At 39.3% G+C, this 18347-nt stretch overlaps 1 protein-coding gene across 3 annotated transcripts in view; it reads right to left on the bottom strand.

The window, feature by feature from the left end:
* The window catches only part of KCNQ5 (potassium voltage-gated channel subfamily Q member 5), a 519096-nt gene that overhangs the window by 83801 nt on the left and 416948 nt on the right, over positions 1-18347 (bottom strand). For all 3 annotated transcript variants that reach the window (XM_058734458.1, XM_058734459.1, XM_058734460.1), the window contains exons 6-7: positions 11624-11734; positions 5276-5371 (exon numbers count right to left, since the gene is read on the bottom strand). In XM_058734458.1, the coding sequence (XP_058590441.1) occupies positions 5276-5371; positions 11624-11734 (207 nt within the window). The remainder of the gene's footprint in view (positions 1-5275; positions 5372-11623; positions 11735-18347) is intronic.

Genomic DNA, 18347 nt, shown 5'->3' with positions numbered 1-18347 from the left:
TTCTTAAAAATACATTTCTTCAATATATAATCAAAGCTTAAAGCCCTGAATTCTGGCTAAGGGTCACAGCAAGGAAGAACAATGAATACCTTTAATAATTATATTATTATTCCTATGTCTCATAAAAAATCAATTGCATTTGGATGGGGGAACAATTACCTTTTAAATTTGTAGATTCAGGGCACCTGGGTGGCTCAGTCGATTGAGTGTCTGACTCTTGATTTTGGCTTAGGTCATGATCTCACATTTGGTGAGACTGAGCCAGCACTGGGCTCTGAGCTGACAGTGTGGGGCCTGCCGGGGATTCTCTATCCCTCGCTCTTTGCCCTTCCCCCACTCATGCTCTCTCTCTCTCTCTCTTTCTCTCTCTCTGTCTCTCTGTCTCTCTCTCAAAATAAATAAAATTTAAAAAATGTGTAGATTCTACTTTGATTACTGAAACTATGATTAGATTTTAAAGGTATTCTTGAATATTTTAAGTCTTTCATTTTATACTATTTTTTGTTCAGCATAACATAGAGTTTTAAGTAAAATAAGAATTAATGGTTTCATATGTATTACCTACATTTGTGTGAGTTTAATTATTATTTTTTATTGAGGCATAGGTGACACATAGTTACATTAACTTCAGGTGTACAACATAGTGACTGGACCACTCCATACATTATGCTGTGCTCCACACAAGTGTAGTTACCATCTGTCACCATACCACACTATTACAATACCATTGACTATATTCCCTATGCTGCACCTTTCATCCTGTGACTTATTTGTTCCATAACTGAAAGTATGTACCTCCCACTCTCCTTTACCCATTTTGCCCAATGTTTTACCCCATTCCCCTCTGTATTTATGGGTCTGTTTCTGTTTGTTTGTTTGTGTGTTCATTTGTTTTGTTTTTTAGATTCTACATATAAGTGAAATCATATGGTATTTTTCTTTGTCTCCCCTATTTCACTTAGCATAATACCCTCTAGGTCAATCTATACTGAAACAAATGGCAAGATTTCTCTCTCTCTTTCTTTTTTTAAGGCTGAATAATATTCCATTGCATAAATATACCACATCTTTTTTATCTGTTCATCTATTGATGGACACATCTTGGCTGTTGTGAATAATGCTGCAATAGCATAGGGGTGCAAATATGCCTTCAACTTAGTGTTTTTGTTTTCTTTGGGTAAATACCCAGTAGTGGAATTACTGTATCATAAGTTATTTCTATTTTTAATTTTTTAATTTTTTATTTTTTATTTTTTCAACGTTTTTTATTTATTTTTGGGACAGAGAGAGACAGAGCATGAACGGGGGAGGGGCAGAGAGAGAGGGAGACACAGAATCGGAAACAGGCTCCAGGCTCTGAGCCATCAGCCCAGAGCCTGACGCGGGGCTCGAACTCACGGACCGCGAGATCGTGACCTGGCTGAAGTCGGACGCTTAACCGACTGCGCCACCCAGGCGCCCCTCTATTTTTAATTTTTTGAGGAACCTCCATACTGTTTTCCACAGTGGCTGTATCAATTTACATCGCTACCAACAATGCACAAGGGTTCCTTTTTCTCCACATTCTTGCCAACACTTGTTATTTCTTGTCTCTTTGATTTTAGCCATTCTGACAGGTGTGAGGGGATATCTCATTGTGGTTTTGGCATGCATTTCCATAATGCTTAGTGATGTTGAGCATCTTTTCATGTGTCTGTTGGCCATCTGTATGTCTTTGGAAAAATGTCTATTCAGGTCCTCTGCTGATTTTTTAATAGGATTGTTCAGGTTTTTTTGGTGTTAAGTTGTATAAGTTTTTTATATATTTTGGATATTGCCTCCTTATTACATACATCATTTGTAAATATCTTCTCCCATTTTAAGCAGGCTGCTTTTTCATTTTGTTGATGGCTTCCTTTGCTGTGCAAAAGCTTCCTACTTGTACAAGTTTAATTACTGATTACAATATATATTACATAGCCCAGTTCCATACAATGAAATTCTAGATCTTGAAGCAAAACTGTTCAACCAGACTCTTTACTTTTCATGGGTTACCTGAGAGGAAGGCCTTATCTTGCTTTATCTGTGGATATATAAATACCTTTGGTCCAAAGATTTGCTGCAAGAGTAGTAATCTGTTTTCAAGTTCAATTGCAAATTGTTTTTGCACAATTTAGTAGTTGATAAGTTAGATCAGGGAATTTTCTCCAATACTCTCTATATCTGTCTTGTACAATATGGTAGCCAGTAGCCATCATATTGCTACTGACCACTTGAGATATGGCTAGTGCCTTTGAGGAATTGAATTTATGAATTAAATAGCTGCATGTAGCTACTGGAAACTGTATTGGGCATCATAGTTCTATATTATTACAAGGGATTCATGCGTGAGAAATGCCTCAAAGGGCTCACTTTCCTTATTATTTTTTTTTAAAGTTTATTTATTTTTTGAGAGAGAGACAGAGAGAGAAAGAAAGAGAGAGCACAAGCAAAGGAGGGACAGAAAGAGAGAGGGAGATACAGAATCTGAAGCAGGCTCCAGGCTCCGAATGGTCAGCACAGAGCCTGATGCAGGTCTTGAACCCATGAAACATGAAATCATGACCTGAGCCGAACTTGGATGTTAAACCGACTGAGCTACTCAGGTGCCCCAAAGGGTTCAGTTTCTAACAGAACAGCTGATATTTTAAAATGTTTTTTGATATAGAGTTCCACTTTAATATCCAGAATTATCAAGAATATGTGCCTAGAAGTGGTTGTATTTTGAGTATGTGTTGATTGAGAAAATATACAATAAAAAAGTTGATAAATACTTTAGTAAGGATTTTAAATGAATTTAAACTTTATTTTTGATAACAGTATCTACAGTATCCTGGGGGCAAAGTAGTCTAGATATGGGGAAGATATATGACTGGTTGCATAGGTAGACATATATGATTAGTGCCTGGATAGATGTAAGGAACTTATAGAATAATGTCTGCATTCACAAATTGGAAAACATTGTTCTAGAATTAAAAGATGAGAGGTAAATTAAAGATAATTAAAAGATAAAAATAGTAAGAAGAAAAATTCATTGAAAGTGTGTTAATACCTCATAACCAGTTAAGAAGCACCAAAGGCTGAAAGGCTATCTGGGCCTCAGGTATTTTGTGTGCATACTAAAATGTGTGACATTTGTTTTAATTATGGTGATTATCTACTTGGCTTCGGATCTTAAAATTCTACTGCGTAAGGATCTTTTTATTTACAAAAACAAAATTTATCTTTAATGCTTTTTTAAAACCTAAAAATTAAAAAAATAGAGACTCTCAGTGATTTGTGTTAGAAGTCATGTCCAATGGTCTGTCAATAGTTGTAGAATAGTTTGATTTAAAAATTAATACTTATTGGGGCACCTGGGTGGCTCAGTTGGTTAAGTGTCCAACTTGGCTCAGGTCATGAGTTCGAGACCCGCATCAGGTTTTCTGCAGTCAGCAGAGCCTGCTTTGGATCCTCTGTTCCCCTCTCTGTGCTTCTCCCCCACTTTCATGCTCTTTGTCTCTCAAAATAAATAAACATTAAAAAGTTAATACTTATTTTGTCATTAGATACAAAAAGATGTCCTTCATGATATAACTGAATGGCCCTCCCCTGCTTCTTTCCCTTGTTCCATTTCTGTTGGAGGTACTGCATATCATAGCCATGGGCAAAGGCTAAAGATAGAGTTATGTAGTAGCTATCCCCCAGCAACCCACCCATTTAAACCTACAATCTAAATGAAAACAGTATCTTGTCACTAGTAGGAATTTATCCAAAGGATACAGGAGTGCAGATTCAAAGGGGCACATGTACCCCAATGTTTATAGCAGCACTTTCAACAATAGCCAAATTATGGAAAGAACCTAAATGTCCATCAACTGATGAATGGATAAAAAAGATGTGGTTTATATACACAATGGAATACTACTTGGCAATGAGAAAGAATGAGATCCTGCCATTTGCAGCAACGTGGATGGAACTGGAGGGTATTATGCAAAGTGAAATAAGTCAGTCAGAGAAAGACAGATATCTTATGTTTTCACTCATATGTGGAACTTGAGAAAGTTAACAGAAGACCATGGGGGAAGGGAAGGGGAAAAAATAGTTACAAATAGAGAGGGAGGGAGGCAAACCATAAGAGACTCTTAAATACAGAGAACAAACTGAGGGTTGATGGGGGTGGAGTAGGGGAGAGGGGAAAACGGGTGATAGGCACTGAGGAGGGCACTTGTTGGGATGAGCACTGGGTGTTGCTTTTAAGTGATGAATCAATGGGAATCTAGCTCCAAAACCAAGAACACACTGTATACAGTAGCCAACTGCAGTCAACTTGACAATAAATTATATTAAAACAACAACAACAACAACAACAACAACAACAGTGTGCTGTTACTACAACATGAAGATAAATCTCCTGACATCTCAGATCACCACCCCAAAACCCTTCAGTTTAGAAGTTCTGCATCTCCCACTGCTTGGCAGAAAGGGAAAACAATTTCAGGCTGTATAATCATTGTCTGCATAATTAAATACCAACTTCATGGTATGGATTTAGAGAAGAATACATTTTGTGATTTTCAGGCAACCTGGTTTTAGGATGGTTCTATTCTCAAAAGATATAAATGGCAATGGGAAAAGCATTCCTTTTTAAGCCTGAAGCAAACCCCGAGATATTGAAAAGAGAATGAAATGTTAAACAACCTTATATTATGAGTTAGTTTCAAATAATATGCTTATTAGTTCATATTCTCAAACATTGACATATTCCATAATCCCACCAGCTCTTAAGATATTCAAGTTATTGCTCTAATGATGGCATTAAAAACAATCTCATGGGCAGTAAACCTTGACATCCTGAACAAATATGCTGTTCTTCAGAACAGTAGCACACATCTGCCTGGAGAAAGTAATCGCAATGCAGGGAACAATCCCATGTTCTGCTCTATCACTTAACGATCAATTATGTTTCATCAAGTAATTCGCAAGACATATTAGGTCATTCCAGGAGCAACACAACTGCTAACCTCTCCATGGCCTTGCTGGCATGGTTAATAAATCTGAGCAATACACGGGCCATTTGCTGAAAATATATATAGTCGGGAGGGGGGAACATTTGCCCAAATCCAAGACTGTACTTTAAGTTCCAATTTCATTTTTTTTTTTACAAACAAAACAAATCAGAAGCTCTACTAAGCACTGAAGCACAAAGACTGGAAAATGACCCGGCAAGCGCTTACAGTGACAGATGTTGCCATCAACCTATTACATTGACATTCACCTGAATGAGGTTGGCAGCTGGGTTCCTTCTTTTCTCAAAGTGTTTCTGGCGGTGCTGTTCTTGTACTTTTAATGCAAAACCCGAGCCAAGAATGCCCTGGAACAAAATACAAAAATAGTTCTTAAATTTTTTTCAAAAGGACTGTTAAGCAATATAAATATTAAAAAAAAAAACCTCAAATGAGTCTAAGGAAAGACAAACACTGTTCAACCTGTTCGTAAACATATTACTTATTAAAACAAACACTATTTACCTCTTTTATGATACCACTGGCAATGGCAAGTTGTGGGGCAAGACTGCCAAGAAATGTAACAACTTTTGTTCTTTAGTAAATCAACCGGGCAATGCCATTTATTATTTCTTACAGTATGGTAAGAGGCATTACAATTACAAATAAAAATCACAATTTTTAAAGATGTTTTTTGTGTGACCTTCTCTGTGACACTTCTTTATATGTTAGAGGAAATTCCCCATTTGGAATTAGGGGATGTGATTGAATTCAGAGGCTAGGAATTCTGGTTTTGGGCAGAGGTGGATTTAAAATTTGGGACAGTTTAAAGTCTCACTACTGTGGACATGGGAGTTTTTCTAGCACTTTGATGATACTATGAAATTTTATATTTTCCATTCTTGAAATGGTGGGGTATTTTTAAAATCTGTCCCAGCTTAATTCTCCATGATGCTATAATTCTATGCCTACCCAAGTAGAGTGAAAGGGGTGGGGGGGAGATAGTTATCCAGACACTCAGTTTTGAACACAAAGTTTTCCATTTTGCCTGTTTATACAATAAAGACAAAGAACAAATTGCAAAGAACATTCCTACTTCCCTGAGTTTTAATCTCACACTTTTAGCATTCCTTACCTTTCTGGTTTTAGCTCACTTTTTCAGATTTTGGAGTTAGTCAGACTAGTATGTGTCTCCTATGTTTATATTAGTACTTTTGGCTGGTTTGCCTCCTTCTGCTTATCATTTTGATCTGCTAGAATCCTGGCTCTTTGAAATGCCTCCCTCTTTTCAGTTTGCTCTGGTCTAACATTTGTGGAATCAAGATGCTTTGTTTCAGCCTTGGGCTGGCTTTTGGAGCTTGCTAAATTCAAAGTCTCAACCTTTGTTCATAAGTTTCCACTTTATTGGCATGGGACGTGGATCTCTACTGCTTTCAAGTCTGTGGCTTTTACTTGCTAGCTATAAATTATTACCTTTTTATTAAACTTCAAGGAGTCTAACTCTTAAGCTAGAGATGGATGTCAGTATTTGCTGTAGATAGGGAATGGTTGTTTTTCTTTTCATATATATATGTTTACTTATTCATTTTGCAAGAGAGAGAAGGGGAGGAGGGACGGAGAGAGAGAGGGAGAGAGAATCCCAAGCAGGTTCCGCGCTATCAGTGAGATCATGAACTCATGAACCGTGAGATCATGACCTGAGCCAAAATTGAATGCTCAACCAAATGAGCCACCCAGGCACCCCATCTTTTATTTATATTTTCAAAGTAGCTCAAAGATGGTATAAGCTACCTAGGCAAGTGGTGGGTTTCTCATCTTTAGAAGGTGTGAAGTCTCGGCTGGATGACAATTTGACCAAGATATATTTGGGCTCTAGATCACCTTTAATGCCCCCTTCTTATCTTACATGTTACCATTCTGAGCACATCTGTGACAATAGCCAGATAATCAGTAATACAATTATGTTTAAAATACAGTTACATGATAATACTGCTTGCTATTAATGAGCAATAATCTCCATTATTAATTAGGATGAATGACTGTACCATGAAATTAGAAATTACATTATAGGTTCTGTTTTCCATCTGCCTTTTTTTGTGATTGTCTCATGCTGTCTAAGATCATTAGGCTGGGGATGCACAAACCAAACTTCGTGCAAACTTAAAAACCTGGTCCGTATGGTCTTGTTTGTCAATTTAAACAACATTTCCTTCCATGTAGAGGTTATAAAAATGGCCTTCCAACTCTAGTCACTCATAACTCCTAAATTTTTTACTGCTATTTGAAGTGACTTAGGAAAGATTTATTTATTTTCCTTTTAATGTTATTTTTCATGAAGCACATACATGTAAGAAAATAGAAGGCATTAGAGTATATTACATATTTGTTATATGTATTGTGTGTACATACATTACATGCATAGGGCACATAATCCACTCATGGAGCATAATTCAGATTTTGTAGACATTAAATTAACAGTAATAGCTACCATTTTTTGGTATTTATTATGTGAAAATGAGGTTTAAATGTAAATCCCTTTTGGAAAATAAAGACAGGCCTAGCACAAACTCAGCATTTGCCAAACAAACTAAAATGTGCTAAAAATCACACTGGCATTGCTTAGAAATATATATTAGTAGTTGGCAAATGTTTGCTACATATCTCTTGTGCCAGACTGTACATTACAACAGTTATTAAACCAGGTCTGCTGATTGTCTCATTATGGCTCCATTCCAATTTTCTTCCACCTCTCTACACAGCTCAGTGAACCTCAGAAGTCTGTTAAAATAAAGTTCATTATGTTATATATATACACACACACATATATATGTATACATATATAAAACTTATGGGATATATATAAATATATTATATATCTATAACTTATGGGATATATATGTGTTATCTATGTATATAATCCATGTGCCATGCCTTCAAACAGCAACATCAATAAAATGAAACTTCATAGAAATTGACTCCTGTTGGGGTGCCTGAGTGGCTCAGTTGGTTGAGCGTCTGACTTTGGCTCAGGTCATGATCTCATGGTTTGTGAGTTTGAGCCCAGTGTCGGGCTCTATGCTGACAGCTCAGAGCCCAGAGCCTGCTTCGGATCCTGTGTCTCCCTCTCTCTCTGCCCCTTCCCCACCCGTTCTCTCTCTCTCTCAAAAATAAATAAACATTAAATTTTTTTTTTTAAATTGACTTTTGTTTTCATTCATTGCCTAAGATCACATGACTTAAATTTTTAGGTTTTATGTTTTAGTGCTATGTTGAGAAGTATTACATAAACATCAAGTACAAAGAAAATATGTTTTGGTAAACATTTAAGTATCTATCCCTTTTTATCTCCCAGATTAAAGGAGCTTAATGTAGCGCAGAAGGACAGGCTACACTGAAAGATACTCTTAGCAGGAAGGAAGGGAGTGTTCTAAAGAAGGGAAAGGCCTGCACCTTAGGGCGATGCTGAGAAGCTGACTGCTTCTGTCTGCTCATTAGCTTAGGGATGCTGTGGGCCTCAAGGAAAGTGATCTTCCAGTGGAGTTTGGAAGGGTAGTTATATGGCTCTATGATGTGCAGAAGAGTCCTTCTGCTTTGAAGAAAGATGGGGAAAGGCTCTTCTCTTTCTTGGTCCTTGGTTTCCTGGGTGGGAGGAAACCCAACCGGGGATGGCTCACGTCTCACCTCTAAGTTTCCTAGCAAAATGTGCTCTCCTAAATCTCAATCATAGAACACTGTTGCCAGCAGGCACACAAGACATAATGGTATTTCCAGCCACTTTTTTTTAAAGGTATATATGGACCATTTAGTTTTTTCTTTTTTAAAGGTATATATGGACCATTTAGTCTTTCATTCAGTAAATATGAGGTTGCAATAAAAGATATATGGTAAGCCAACTATTCTTGGCATTGTTAGGGAGTGTTCTGTACAAGCAAGTTTCTCAGATTTCCAGCACATATATATTTTTTTAACGTTTTATTTATTTTTGAGAGAGACAGAGTGCGAGTGGGGGAGGGTCAGAGAGAGGGAGACACAGAATCTGAAGCAGGCTCCAGGCTCTGAGCTGTCAGCACAGAGCCCGACATGGGGCTTGAACCCACGAACCGTGAGATCATGACCTGAGCTGAAGTCAGACACTTAACTGACGGAGCCACACAGGCGCCCGCCCCCCTTTTTTAACATTTTATTTAGATTTCCAACACATATTAATTTAATTTGCATATCTGAAAATTGTAATCACTTTATTGGGAAACATTTCCAAGCATAACAACTTAGTGTCTGACCTCTAACCTAACAGAATAACACAATTTAACCTTCCTGTGATAGTCCAGAGTTTCCTTATGGGGACTGGTATTTTGCTGTGCTGGATATGGCCAGTTTCCAGAGATGGGTTGACCCTAACACTAATGGGCCCCAGGTCCTTACAGATTTTGAACACTCGTGTTTGCTTGCTTCTTACAAATATTTTCCCCTTCCTTTGTTGTTAGTTTTCCACCATCTCTTCCCATTACACTGTTCAATCAGTGGACCTCTGCCTTTGCTGTTTATAATCTTCAGAGAATTGTAAAACTATGTAGCTCAGCTTATCAGAATTTTCTCTAAATTAAGAATAGGTTATGATTTAGGTTTCAAGAGGCTTTCCTATGAGGACAACACATACACTGTTGTCAATTTTAATAGCCCAGAAGTTGCCTGCTTCTTTGTTTATAGTTTTTCACTGGATCACACAGGTTGTTTTATATGTGGTCTCAGGATAAGTATAGACACTAAAGCAGCAGTATTTTGGTAAAAAAACCCAAGAACGTATTTATTGTTTCTAAAGGTATTTTCATGTAGGGAATTTGATTACTGAATGAATCCCTGCTCCGTTATGGATTGTTGAGTTTGCCAGATAAGTTGATTCTGGATAAGTGAGATTTTTTTTTGACTCTCCTTGATTTTGTCATTTCACAACAGAAAACAATACATCTAGATTCATACATAAAATGGGAGACAAAATTCATGAAGGTTTTCTACATGGCAAGCATTAGACTTATATCACCATACTGCTCTTGACAAAATTTCTGTGGGTGCAATAATTCTTCTTCTATTATATAGATCAAGAAACATACCCCATGTTACTATTATTGGCTGAACTGTATCCCTCTGAAATTCCTATGCTGGAATCCTAATTCCCAGTACTTTAGAATGTGACTTTATTCGGAGATAAGGTCTTTACAGAAGTAATCAAGTTACAATGAGGTCATTAGGATGAGCCCTAATATGATATGACTGGTGTCTTTATGAGAGGAAGTTTGGACATAGACATGTACAGAGGGAAGACAATGTGAGGATACAGGGAGAAGACTGCTATCCGTGAACCAAGGAAAGATGTCTGGAACAGATCCTTCTCTCATGCTCCTCAACAAGAACCAACCTTTCTTGCCCCTTGATTTTGGACTTCTAGATTCCAGCACTGTGAGACAATAAATTTCTGCTGTTTAAGTCACCCAACCTGTGATGTCTTTATAGCGGCCCTGGCAAACTAATATAGTCGCATGGGTGTATGTGACAAAACCAGGTAGTATGTGGCTTTAAATCCAAGCCAAGATCTAATGCTCAAGGGTATGCATAGTCTTTTCGGTGTCTTCTCTGTGGTCTCGTATGGTCTGGGGCAGAACCAGCCAGTCAATCTAAAGTTGGGGTCTGGCCATGGGAACGACATGAGTGTCCTCTGCACTCATTCACAGGCAGAGATGAAGCCCTGTGAGCCAAAGGCTGGGATGCTGAAAATCCCTAATCCCTTGGCTTCCTGTGGAGGGATGCTCTGGGGTCTCTGCTCAGCAGAGACGTGATGCCACTCACAGATAAGTACAGAGCAAGAGTGTCTGGAGCAAGAGTGAAGTTATTGTTCCTTAAGCATGCCTGCTGCTACACTGTAACCCTCCTTTTTGTTGGCTCTCTTCCCCTACAAGAGGTGGAGTGAGCAAAGTGAGAATTTGGGGATGGAGGCAAATTGTAATATTTTGACCAGCTGCCTTTACAAAAACAAGAGGATAAAATGATCAGAGAGTAAGCATCATCCATTAAGGAGAAAATAATCAGAGGCTTGGGAGAAGATAAATGTGCTCTTCATTCTGATAAGATGCAGAAGCTGTTCACTAAGAAAAATCAGTGATGGTGACAGAAAGAATAAATTGTCTGACACATTGAAACCCTTTAAGGTCATATGCTTTTCACTCAAATGGATCTGAAGAGGTAATATTCCACTTATCACATCCAACTCTTAAGCAGCACATGTTATAAGCCAAATCGGAGAGATCAGTTTAAAAAGAAGATATCTTTAAATCTTTATACATATTTTAAATGTATTAGTAGCACATTGAATGAGAGGTGATGCCATCTGAATTATTATTTGGTCATAAAGACCAAAGGGCATAAAACTCTCAGGTTAAGTATCTCCAAGGGAAGACCATATTTCACAAATTTTCCAACTAGATGTATGTATAAAAGTCAACATTATATTAATAAAATTATATCTGTAGCGATATAGATATGTTCCGGGCTCACCAATTTGTGAAAGCTCATGCTAATAAACCTCTAAGATCTAATTTAAACTGTTTTACTTCTGCAAAGATACTCACGGCAGGAAGTGCAAAGAAAGAAATGCCAAGGAGTGCAAAGCCTGCAGAAAGCAATCTTCCCAGCCAAGTTAGGGGAGTTTTGTCTCCATAGCCAATCGTTGTCAATGTAATCTAAAAACAAAATAAATAGAACGTGCAGCTTAAGTACTTGAGAGGAAAGTTAGGACCTATGAACAGGAGGCAAAGCAACGTTTCCACTAAATCATTATTCAACAAGCCTTGTTGGCGCATTTTATTACTGTGCTTTAATTTTCCGTGACGCATAACAGAGCTTCTCTTTGTTTAAGGAAGGGAATAACCTACATACTTGTTCCTCCCTTATAACACAATTTTCCATCTTTTCTAAGTGTTTCCAAGGAAAGGTTATTTAAATAAGCGGATAACCATCAGAGATACAGAAATGATAGCACCATGGATTTAGGACTGGATCAGTACACAAAACAATAATTTATGTTAATTAAGGCTGTCTATTTATTACCTTGGCAGGCATTTCCTGGAGGTCTGGTGTGTGCAAGGTACGTGTTATGATTTGTAGTGGAACAAAAATTAGAGGTACGTAGTTCTTGTCCTAAGATATTTACGGCACAAGAGGGGAGACACGTCACACACAAATCATTAAAACACAAAATAGGGCAAGACAGCTACTATGATGGATGCACAAATAATCTGCTAAGCGGATTCAAAGAACAGATTGATTGTTTCCAGCTTGGAGGGGGTGGGGGAGGCGGTCAAGGAGGCTTTGAAGGAGAAGCAATATTTTGCGAGGCAAAAATGATAAAGAGGGTGATCTAGGGTGGGAAACAGGTGACCAGCTGCACAGCAGTGAGAACAAATATGGTAGGTTCTAGAAAGTATAAGTTGTTTAGTTGGGTTGGAGCATGGTGGGTCTTAAGAGGATTAGTGGAAGAGGAGATTAACTAAATATGCTATTGCTAGATCAGGGAGTGTCTTTGAAAAACGATATTTGGATCATGTCTCTCCCATGATCAGACTGCTCCAGGATCTTCCCATGCTTCTTAGAACAAAGTCCCAGCTCCTCTCCAGGGCCCATGAGGTTGTGCACGATCTGGAAGAATGATGGTGCAAGCAAACTGGAACAGTGGCAACGAGGCTGTATGGGAGTGCAAAGTAAAGAGACGTGCTTATGAAGTTCAATAGAAATGCATTTGTTAATCGTCTGGGATGAAGGGGAAGACTAAGTAAACTAGGGCTTAAAAATTTTAAGAAGACAGATCCAGTATAAATAGAAATATGATGAGAAAAAGATTTTGGAGCAAAGATAGAGAGTTTGGTTTTGCAAATAACTGCTTTTTAAACATTTTTTAAATGTTTATTTATTTTTGAGAGAGAGACACATACCATGTGAGCATGGAGGGGCAGAGAGAGGGAGACACAGAATCCAAAGTAGGATCTAGGCTCTGAGCTGTCAGCATAGAGCCCAACGTGGGGCTCGAACTCACAAAACACAAGACCTGACCTGAGCCGAAGTCAGATGCTTAACCAACAGAGCCACCCAGGCACCCTGCATAAGTAGTTTTTAAATGTTAGTATGACTCTGATCTAGAAATGTCGAGCAGGAAATTGATATAGAGAACTTGAGTCTTGAAAGACAGAGACTGGGTTTGGCATGAGATTTGGATTTTAGAGTCAGGCACAGGATGATTATTGAAACTTTGTGAATAAATGAGATTGCAAAGTGTGCAAAGAAAGGGTCCAAGGACACCTCAGGAAATAGACATTTAAGAGATGGAAGGGAAAGGAGTCAGAGGAGAATAAATATTTTAAAAAGTAAGGGAACTAGAAATGGGTAAAATACATGGAAACTCAATGAAGAAGAGAGAGTTTCATAAGGGACCAGGTGATCCCTGGTATCACAGTCTCATAGAAAACAAGGAGAATGAGGACTGAGAAAAAAGATACTGGTTATGGAGATAGATAGTCACTGATTTCTAGGAAAGTGGTTGCTTTGGTCTTATCATCCTACCTGGGTTTTGAAGGAGGGGTTACATTTGAGAGACAGAAATGATAGAAGGAGATGATGCTTCGTGATGCCAGACCTTTCAGAAACTTACAGCTCAGCTGATAAGCCCTTCCTAGCTTTCTTCTCTCCTCACTTCCATGAGGTATCTTCGGTGGCTCCCCTTATGTGGGACCTCCTATGCTAATCACACTTTGACTATTGGATTCTTAAGGTTTAATTCTGGGTCTTTCTCTCTTTTATTTTTTTTATTTTTTATTTTTTTTATTTTTTTTTTCAACGTTTTTTATTTATTTTGGGACAGAGAGAGACAGAGCATGAACGGGGGAGGGGCAGAGAGAGAGGGAGACACAGAATCGGAAACAGGCTCCAGGCTCCGAGCCATCAGCCCAGAGCCTGACGCGGGGCTCGAACTCACGGACCGCGAGATCGTGACCTGGCTGAAGTCGGACGCTTAACCGACTGCGCCACCCAGGCGCCCCTGTCTTTCTCTCTTTTAAAAAATTCTATTCTTCTCTCACTTTCCTTTCTCTTCTATCCCATTTATTCTGTCTCTTCCCAGGTGATCTTAAGTGTTCTCATGGATTTAAATTTTTATGGTGAACACATCAATTTATACCTTCAGGCAAGATTCTTTTGAGCTCTAGATTCACATATATACAGTTGATATTTCAATTTGGATGACACACAGTCATTTAAACTTCACATGTTTAAAACAGAGCACTTATCGCCCCCAAAGCTGTAACTCCCCCAAATGTATCCCTTCCCATCCTAATCAAGGGCACCACCATCCACTCAGTTGCTCATGTCAGAAGCCTCAGTTGCCCTCATTCCTTGTTTCCCTCACTCCTCTCCCTGAATCTATCAAGTCCCATGGATCCTATTACCCTAAGATACTGCAAATTCATCCCTTGTGCACTGTCTTCCCTGCCACCATGATAGGCCAGGCTTCTGCAGCAATGTCTTAATTGCTATCTCTGCTTTTGCTTTTGATTTCCTCCAGTTCCTTCTCCCAAACCTGTGAGGGAAATTATTTTGTTACTTCCTTTTAAAAATCCTTCAATGGCTATTCACTGAATTCACAATAAATTCTAAGCTCCTAACTATGGGCCTACCTGATCTAGTCTCCACCTGCCTCTCCAAGATGATTCCAGTTTCACCTTTGCTCACTATACTTTATTCACAATGTCCTTTCAACTCCTCAAACAGGCCAGGCTATTTCTGCCACAGTTCCTTTGCATATCTTGTTTCCTCAGCCAGAATTGTTTTTCTCCCCACCCTTCCCAGGGTTTCTTCTCATTCTTCAAGTCTTATCCAAAATACTCCATTGTCAGAGAGGTCTCCCCTACCCACTCTGTCTACAATGGGGTCTCCAGTCACTTTCTATTGCAGCCCCTTGCTTCTTAATATCACTTACCATAAGTGGTAGATTTCTGTATGTTTCTTTGGGGAAGGATCTCTATTTCCTTTACCAGAAGGGAAACTGTGTCTTTACTCTGTTATCTCTCTAACATCTAGCATGAGTAAATTAAGTAAATTATGTAAAGATTGAATCCTTTCAAGAACACTGGCAACAAATGGAGTGAGAAAAATAGGGCAAGAGCTCCCAGAAACCTCTGACTTGAAGGCAGGCTTTCTAGGATGTGTTTGTGCATGTGTGAAGAAAGAATGAGGCTGACAGGGGGGAAGACTGGTAGCTTTATACAGGGTAAGGCAACCGTGGAGGAAGGAACATGGGATCAAGGGTACAGTTGGAATGGTTAGCCTTGACAGTATGGAAGAACACCTCTTCCCCCATGGGGAAAAGATGGGGACACAGTGTGAATGAAGAGCAGCACTAAGGATGCTTGAGGTGGTCATCTTCAATTCCAGTGAAAGAGAGGGTGGGATCAGCCATGGGGAACAAAAGGCTTAGAGCAAGGAAAAGGCTTGGGGCTGTGACAGTGTGAGAGGGTGTCAAGCACAGATCAATAAGTGGTCTACGGAGTGGGGGAGGCTCATCCAAGGTTGGAGAGAGGGAGTTTGTAGTAGAACCTAGTAGTCAAGTTAATCACACATCACCAGCGTTATCAGTGGTGGGGCTCTCAAAAGAATTCCTTCAGATTGCAGAAAAAATATTCAATTTTAACATTTTTAAAAAGTTTATTTATTTATTTTGAGAGAGATGGAGACAGCGTGAGTGGGGAAGGGGCAGAAAGAGAGGGAGACAAAGAGAGGGAGATAAAGAATCCCAAGCAGGCTCTGTGCTGACAGCGCAGAGCCGGATGCGGGGCTCTGACTCACGAAACCCCGAGATCATCACCTGAGCTGAAACCAAGAGTTGACTGAGCCACCCAGGCACGCCTTGCCTCAATTTTATTATAGGTTCCTAATCTTAAAATACCTGGGAAAGATTTTAATCTATAAATTTTCTGCAAAGTAGCTTAATCCTTTTACAGCAGTTTAATAATAATAAATTAAAGGAGATATTTCATGGTTTGGTCACAGCAATAATGGTAAACTTTACATTCTAATAATACAGTAGTCCCCCTTATCCACAGGGATGTATTCTAAGACCCCCAATGGATGCTTGAAGCCACACTTAGTACTGAACCCTATATATGCTGTTTTTTCCTATACACATATATCTATGATAAAGTTTAATATATAAATTAAGTATAGTAAGAGATTAACAACAATAATAAGAAGAACAGTTATAACAACATACTGAAAGTTATGTGAATGTGGTGGTCTCTCTTGAAATATTATCCTCACCCTTCTTGTGATGATGTAAGATGATAAAATGCCTACGTGATAAGATGAGGTGAGGTGAATGAGGTAGGTATTGTGAAGTAGTATTAGGCTACTACTGACCTCTGACCAAACACAGGAGGACCATCTACTTCCCAAGGGCAGATTGACTGCAGGTAACTGAAACAGCGGAAAGAGAAACCAGGGATAAGGGGGAACTACCCTGCATTTAAGTTATTCTCATTGACTCATCCCTCAGAGAGCGTTTTTTTGTTTGTTTGGTTTTGTTTTTTTAAATCACTGCCTCTAACTCTGAAGAATGAGACACGGCAAAGTGATGATGTGCTCAGTATTTCATTGTGAGTAGAGAAGAATGCCTGTTCTATCTCGTTCTGGATTTATAATTGCCCTCCCTCTTACATGCGTCCTTTTTCAGGGAGAAAAGAATGCTTCAACTCTGGGAGCTGCCCCCTGGAGCCCCGTGGGGATGGCAAAGACTCTGCTCACCTCTCTGCACTCCGGTTCAGGCTTCCAGACCACCCACCTTCTCTCTGCACTTGGTGCAGGCTTCCAATGACCATGTTCCACTGCCTGCAGGTGGCTGGAAAGACGGCAGCCAAGCTCAGGTGCGACAACTTCCTCCACTCCAATTTCAAAGTCTCTCAGGATGTTGCTTGGTTGAAAGCATAGAGGCCTTTTGTTGCCAAGCCGGGCTTGAGGAGGATCTGGCAACAGGGTAGCAGTTTTGTCTCAGTCCATTCTGGGGAGTGGGCTGGTGGGAGTTGCCTTTGTTTTGTGCCTGGTGGGAGTGTGTCTTTTTTTATGGCTGCAAAGGGGGCAACTGGGCTCCTTGATAGTTAACAGACAGGTAGCATCAGGGATGAAAATGTGGCATTTCTAAAATGCACATACAATAAAAAGATGTGAACTTCTTTATGAATTCACACTGACCCATCAGCTTGATCGGCTGCTGGCTTTCTAAGCAGTAACTGGTACATGCGATGAAACCATCCTCCGATGAGGCCTACATAGCTGTTCATTGATTTTCAGAACTTTTAGGTCAAGCTGTCCTTGAAGTACTGGTGTGTCCCCTTGGAAAAGTACAACTACATTATGTTTCTTTTCTTTTCCTAGCATCTGGAACGCCCTGCTAGTGATTATCAGCTGATCCTTTGTACATGAACTGAGCAGCAGAAGCTCTTTCGGTGTTTACTTTTCCCACATTTGCACCAAACAATAGACCCATTTCTGTCTTCTAGAAATCTTGTGAATCTTTCAATGGCTGAACGTAGTAACGACTAGTTTCATTTGGATTGAGATGCAGAGATGCTCTGGGGGAGCAGCTTGTCTCAGAGAAACTTGAGAGGGTGCGTATGTCATCTTTAGGGAATTGGAAGACATCCACCATATTGGACATCATTCCATTTTTTACCTACTTCCGGAGCTTACAAGAGATATGCTGGTTAACAAGCGCTGAATAGATTAAAATTTTAAAATGTATTTACATACGTACTTACATATTGATGATTGATTCCTACTCATTGACTTTTGACCATGGTGTTTACAATATCATTGGGAAGTTTGTGAAGCTTTGAATTTACTTATAAAATGAAAAGATAAGTTTAAAAACTTTCAAGTATCTTTTCCAGTGCAGTTTTAGGGAGATTACTACTTTCCTTAAGCGAAAGGATGTCATTTATTGCCACGTGTTGTGACCCGAGGTGGAAACTGGCAGATGCATTCTCAGGCTGTAGCCCGACAAGACAGATTAGGATCTGAGAGGGAATGGCCCACTGCACCCTGTCGCCCCTCCTCAGTTGACCTCAGGAATGCTGGTAGTTTGTGCCGTGTCTCCAGTCGGACTATCTACTGGAAGGTGATGTGGTAGCCGGGAACAGTTCAGATACATTTTTGCCCTCATCTTCCATATACTCAGTTGCAGCCATGCAGGTGAAAAAACATATTTTACGAAAAATCTGTGGGTTGCAAATGTTGGCATGGATATGTACTTGTAGT

Source organism: Neofelis nebulosa, chromosome 6 (assembly GCF_028018385.1).
Source record: "Neofelis nebulosa isolate mNeoNeb1 chromosome 6, mNeoNeb1.pri, whole genome shotgun sequence".
Taxonomy (NCBI): Eukaryota; Metazoa; Chordata; class Mammalia; order Carnivora; family Felidae; genus Neofelis; species Neofelis nebulosa.
The sequence above is the reverse complement of the archived record's forward strand: the minus strand, read 5'-3'. Positions and strand labels throughout refer to the sequence as shown.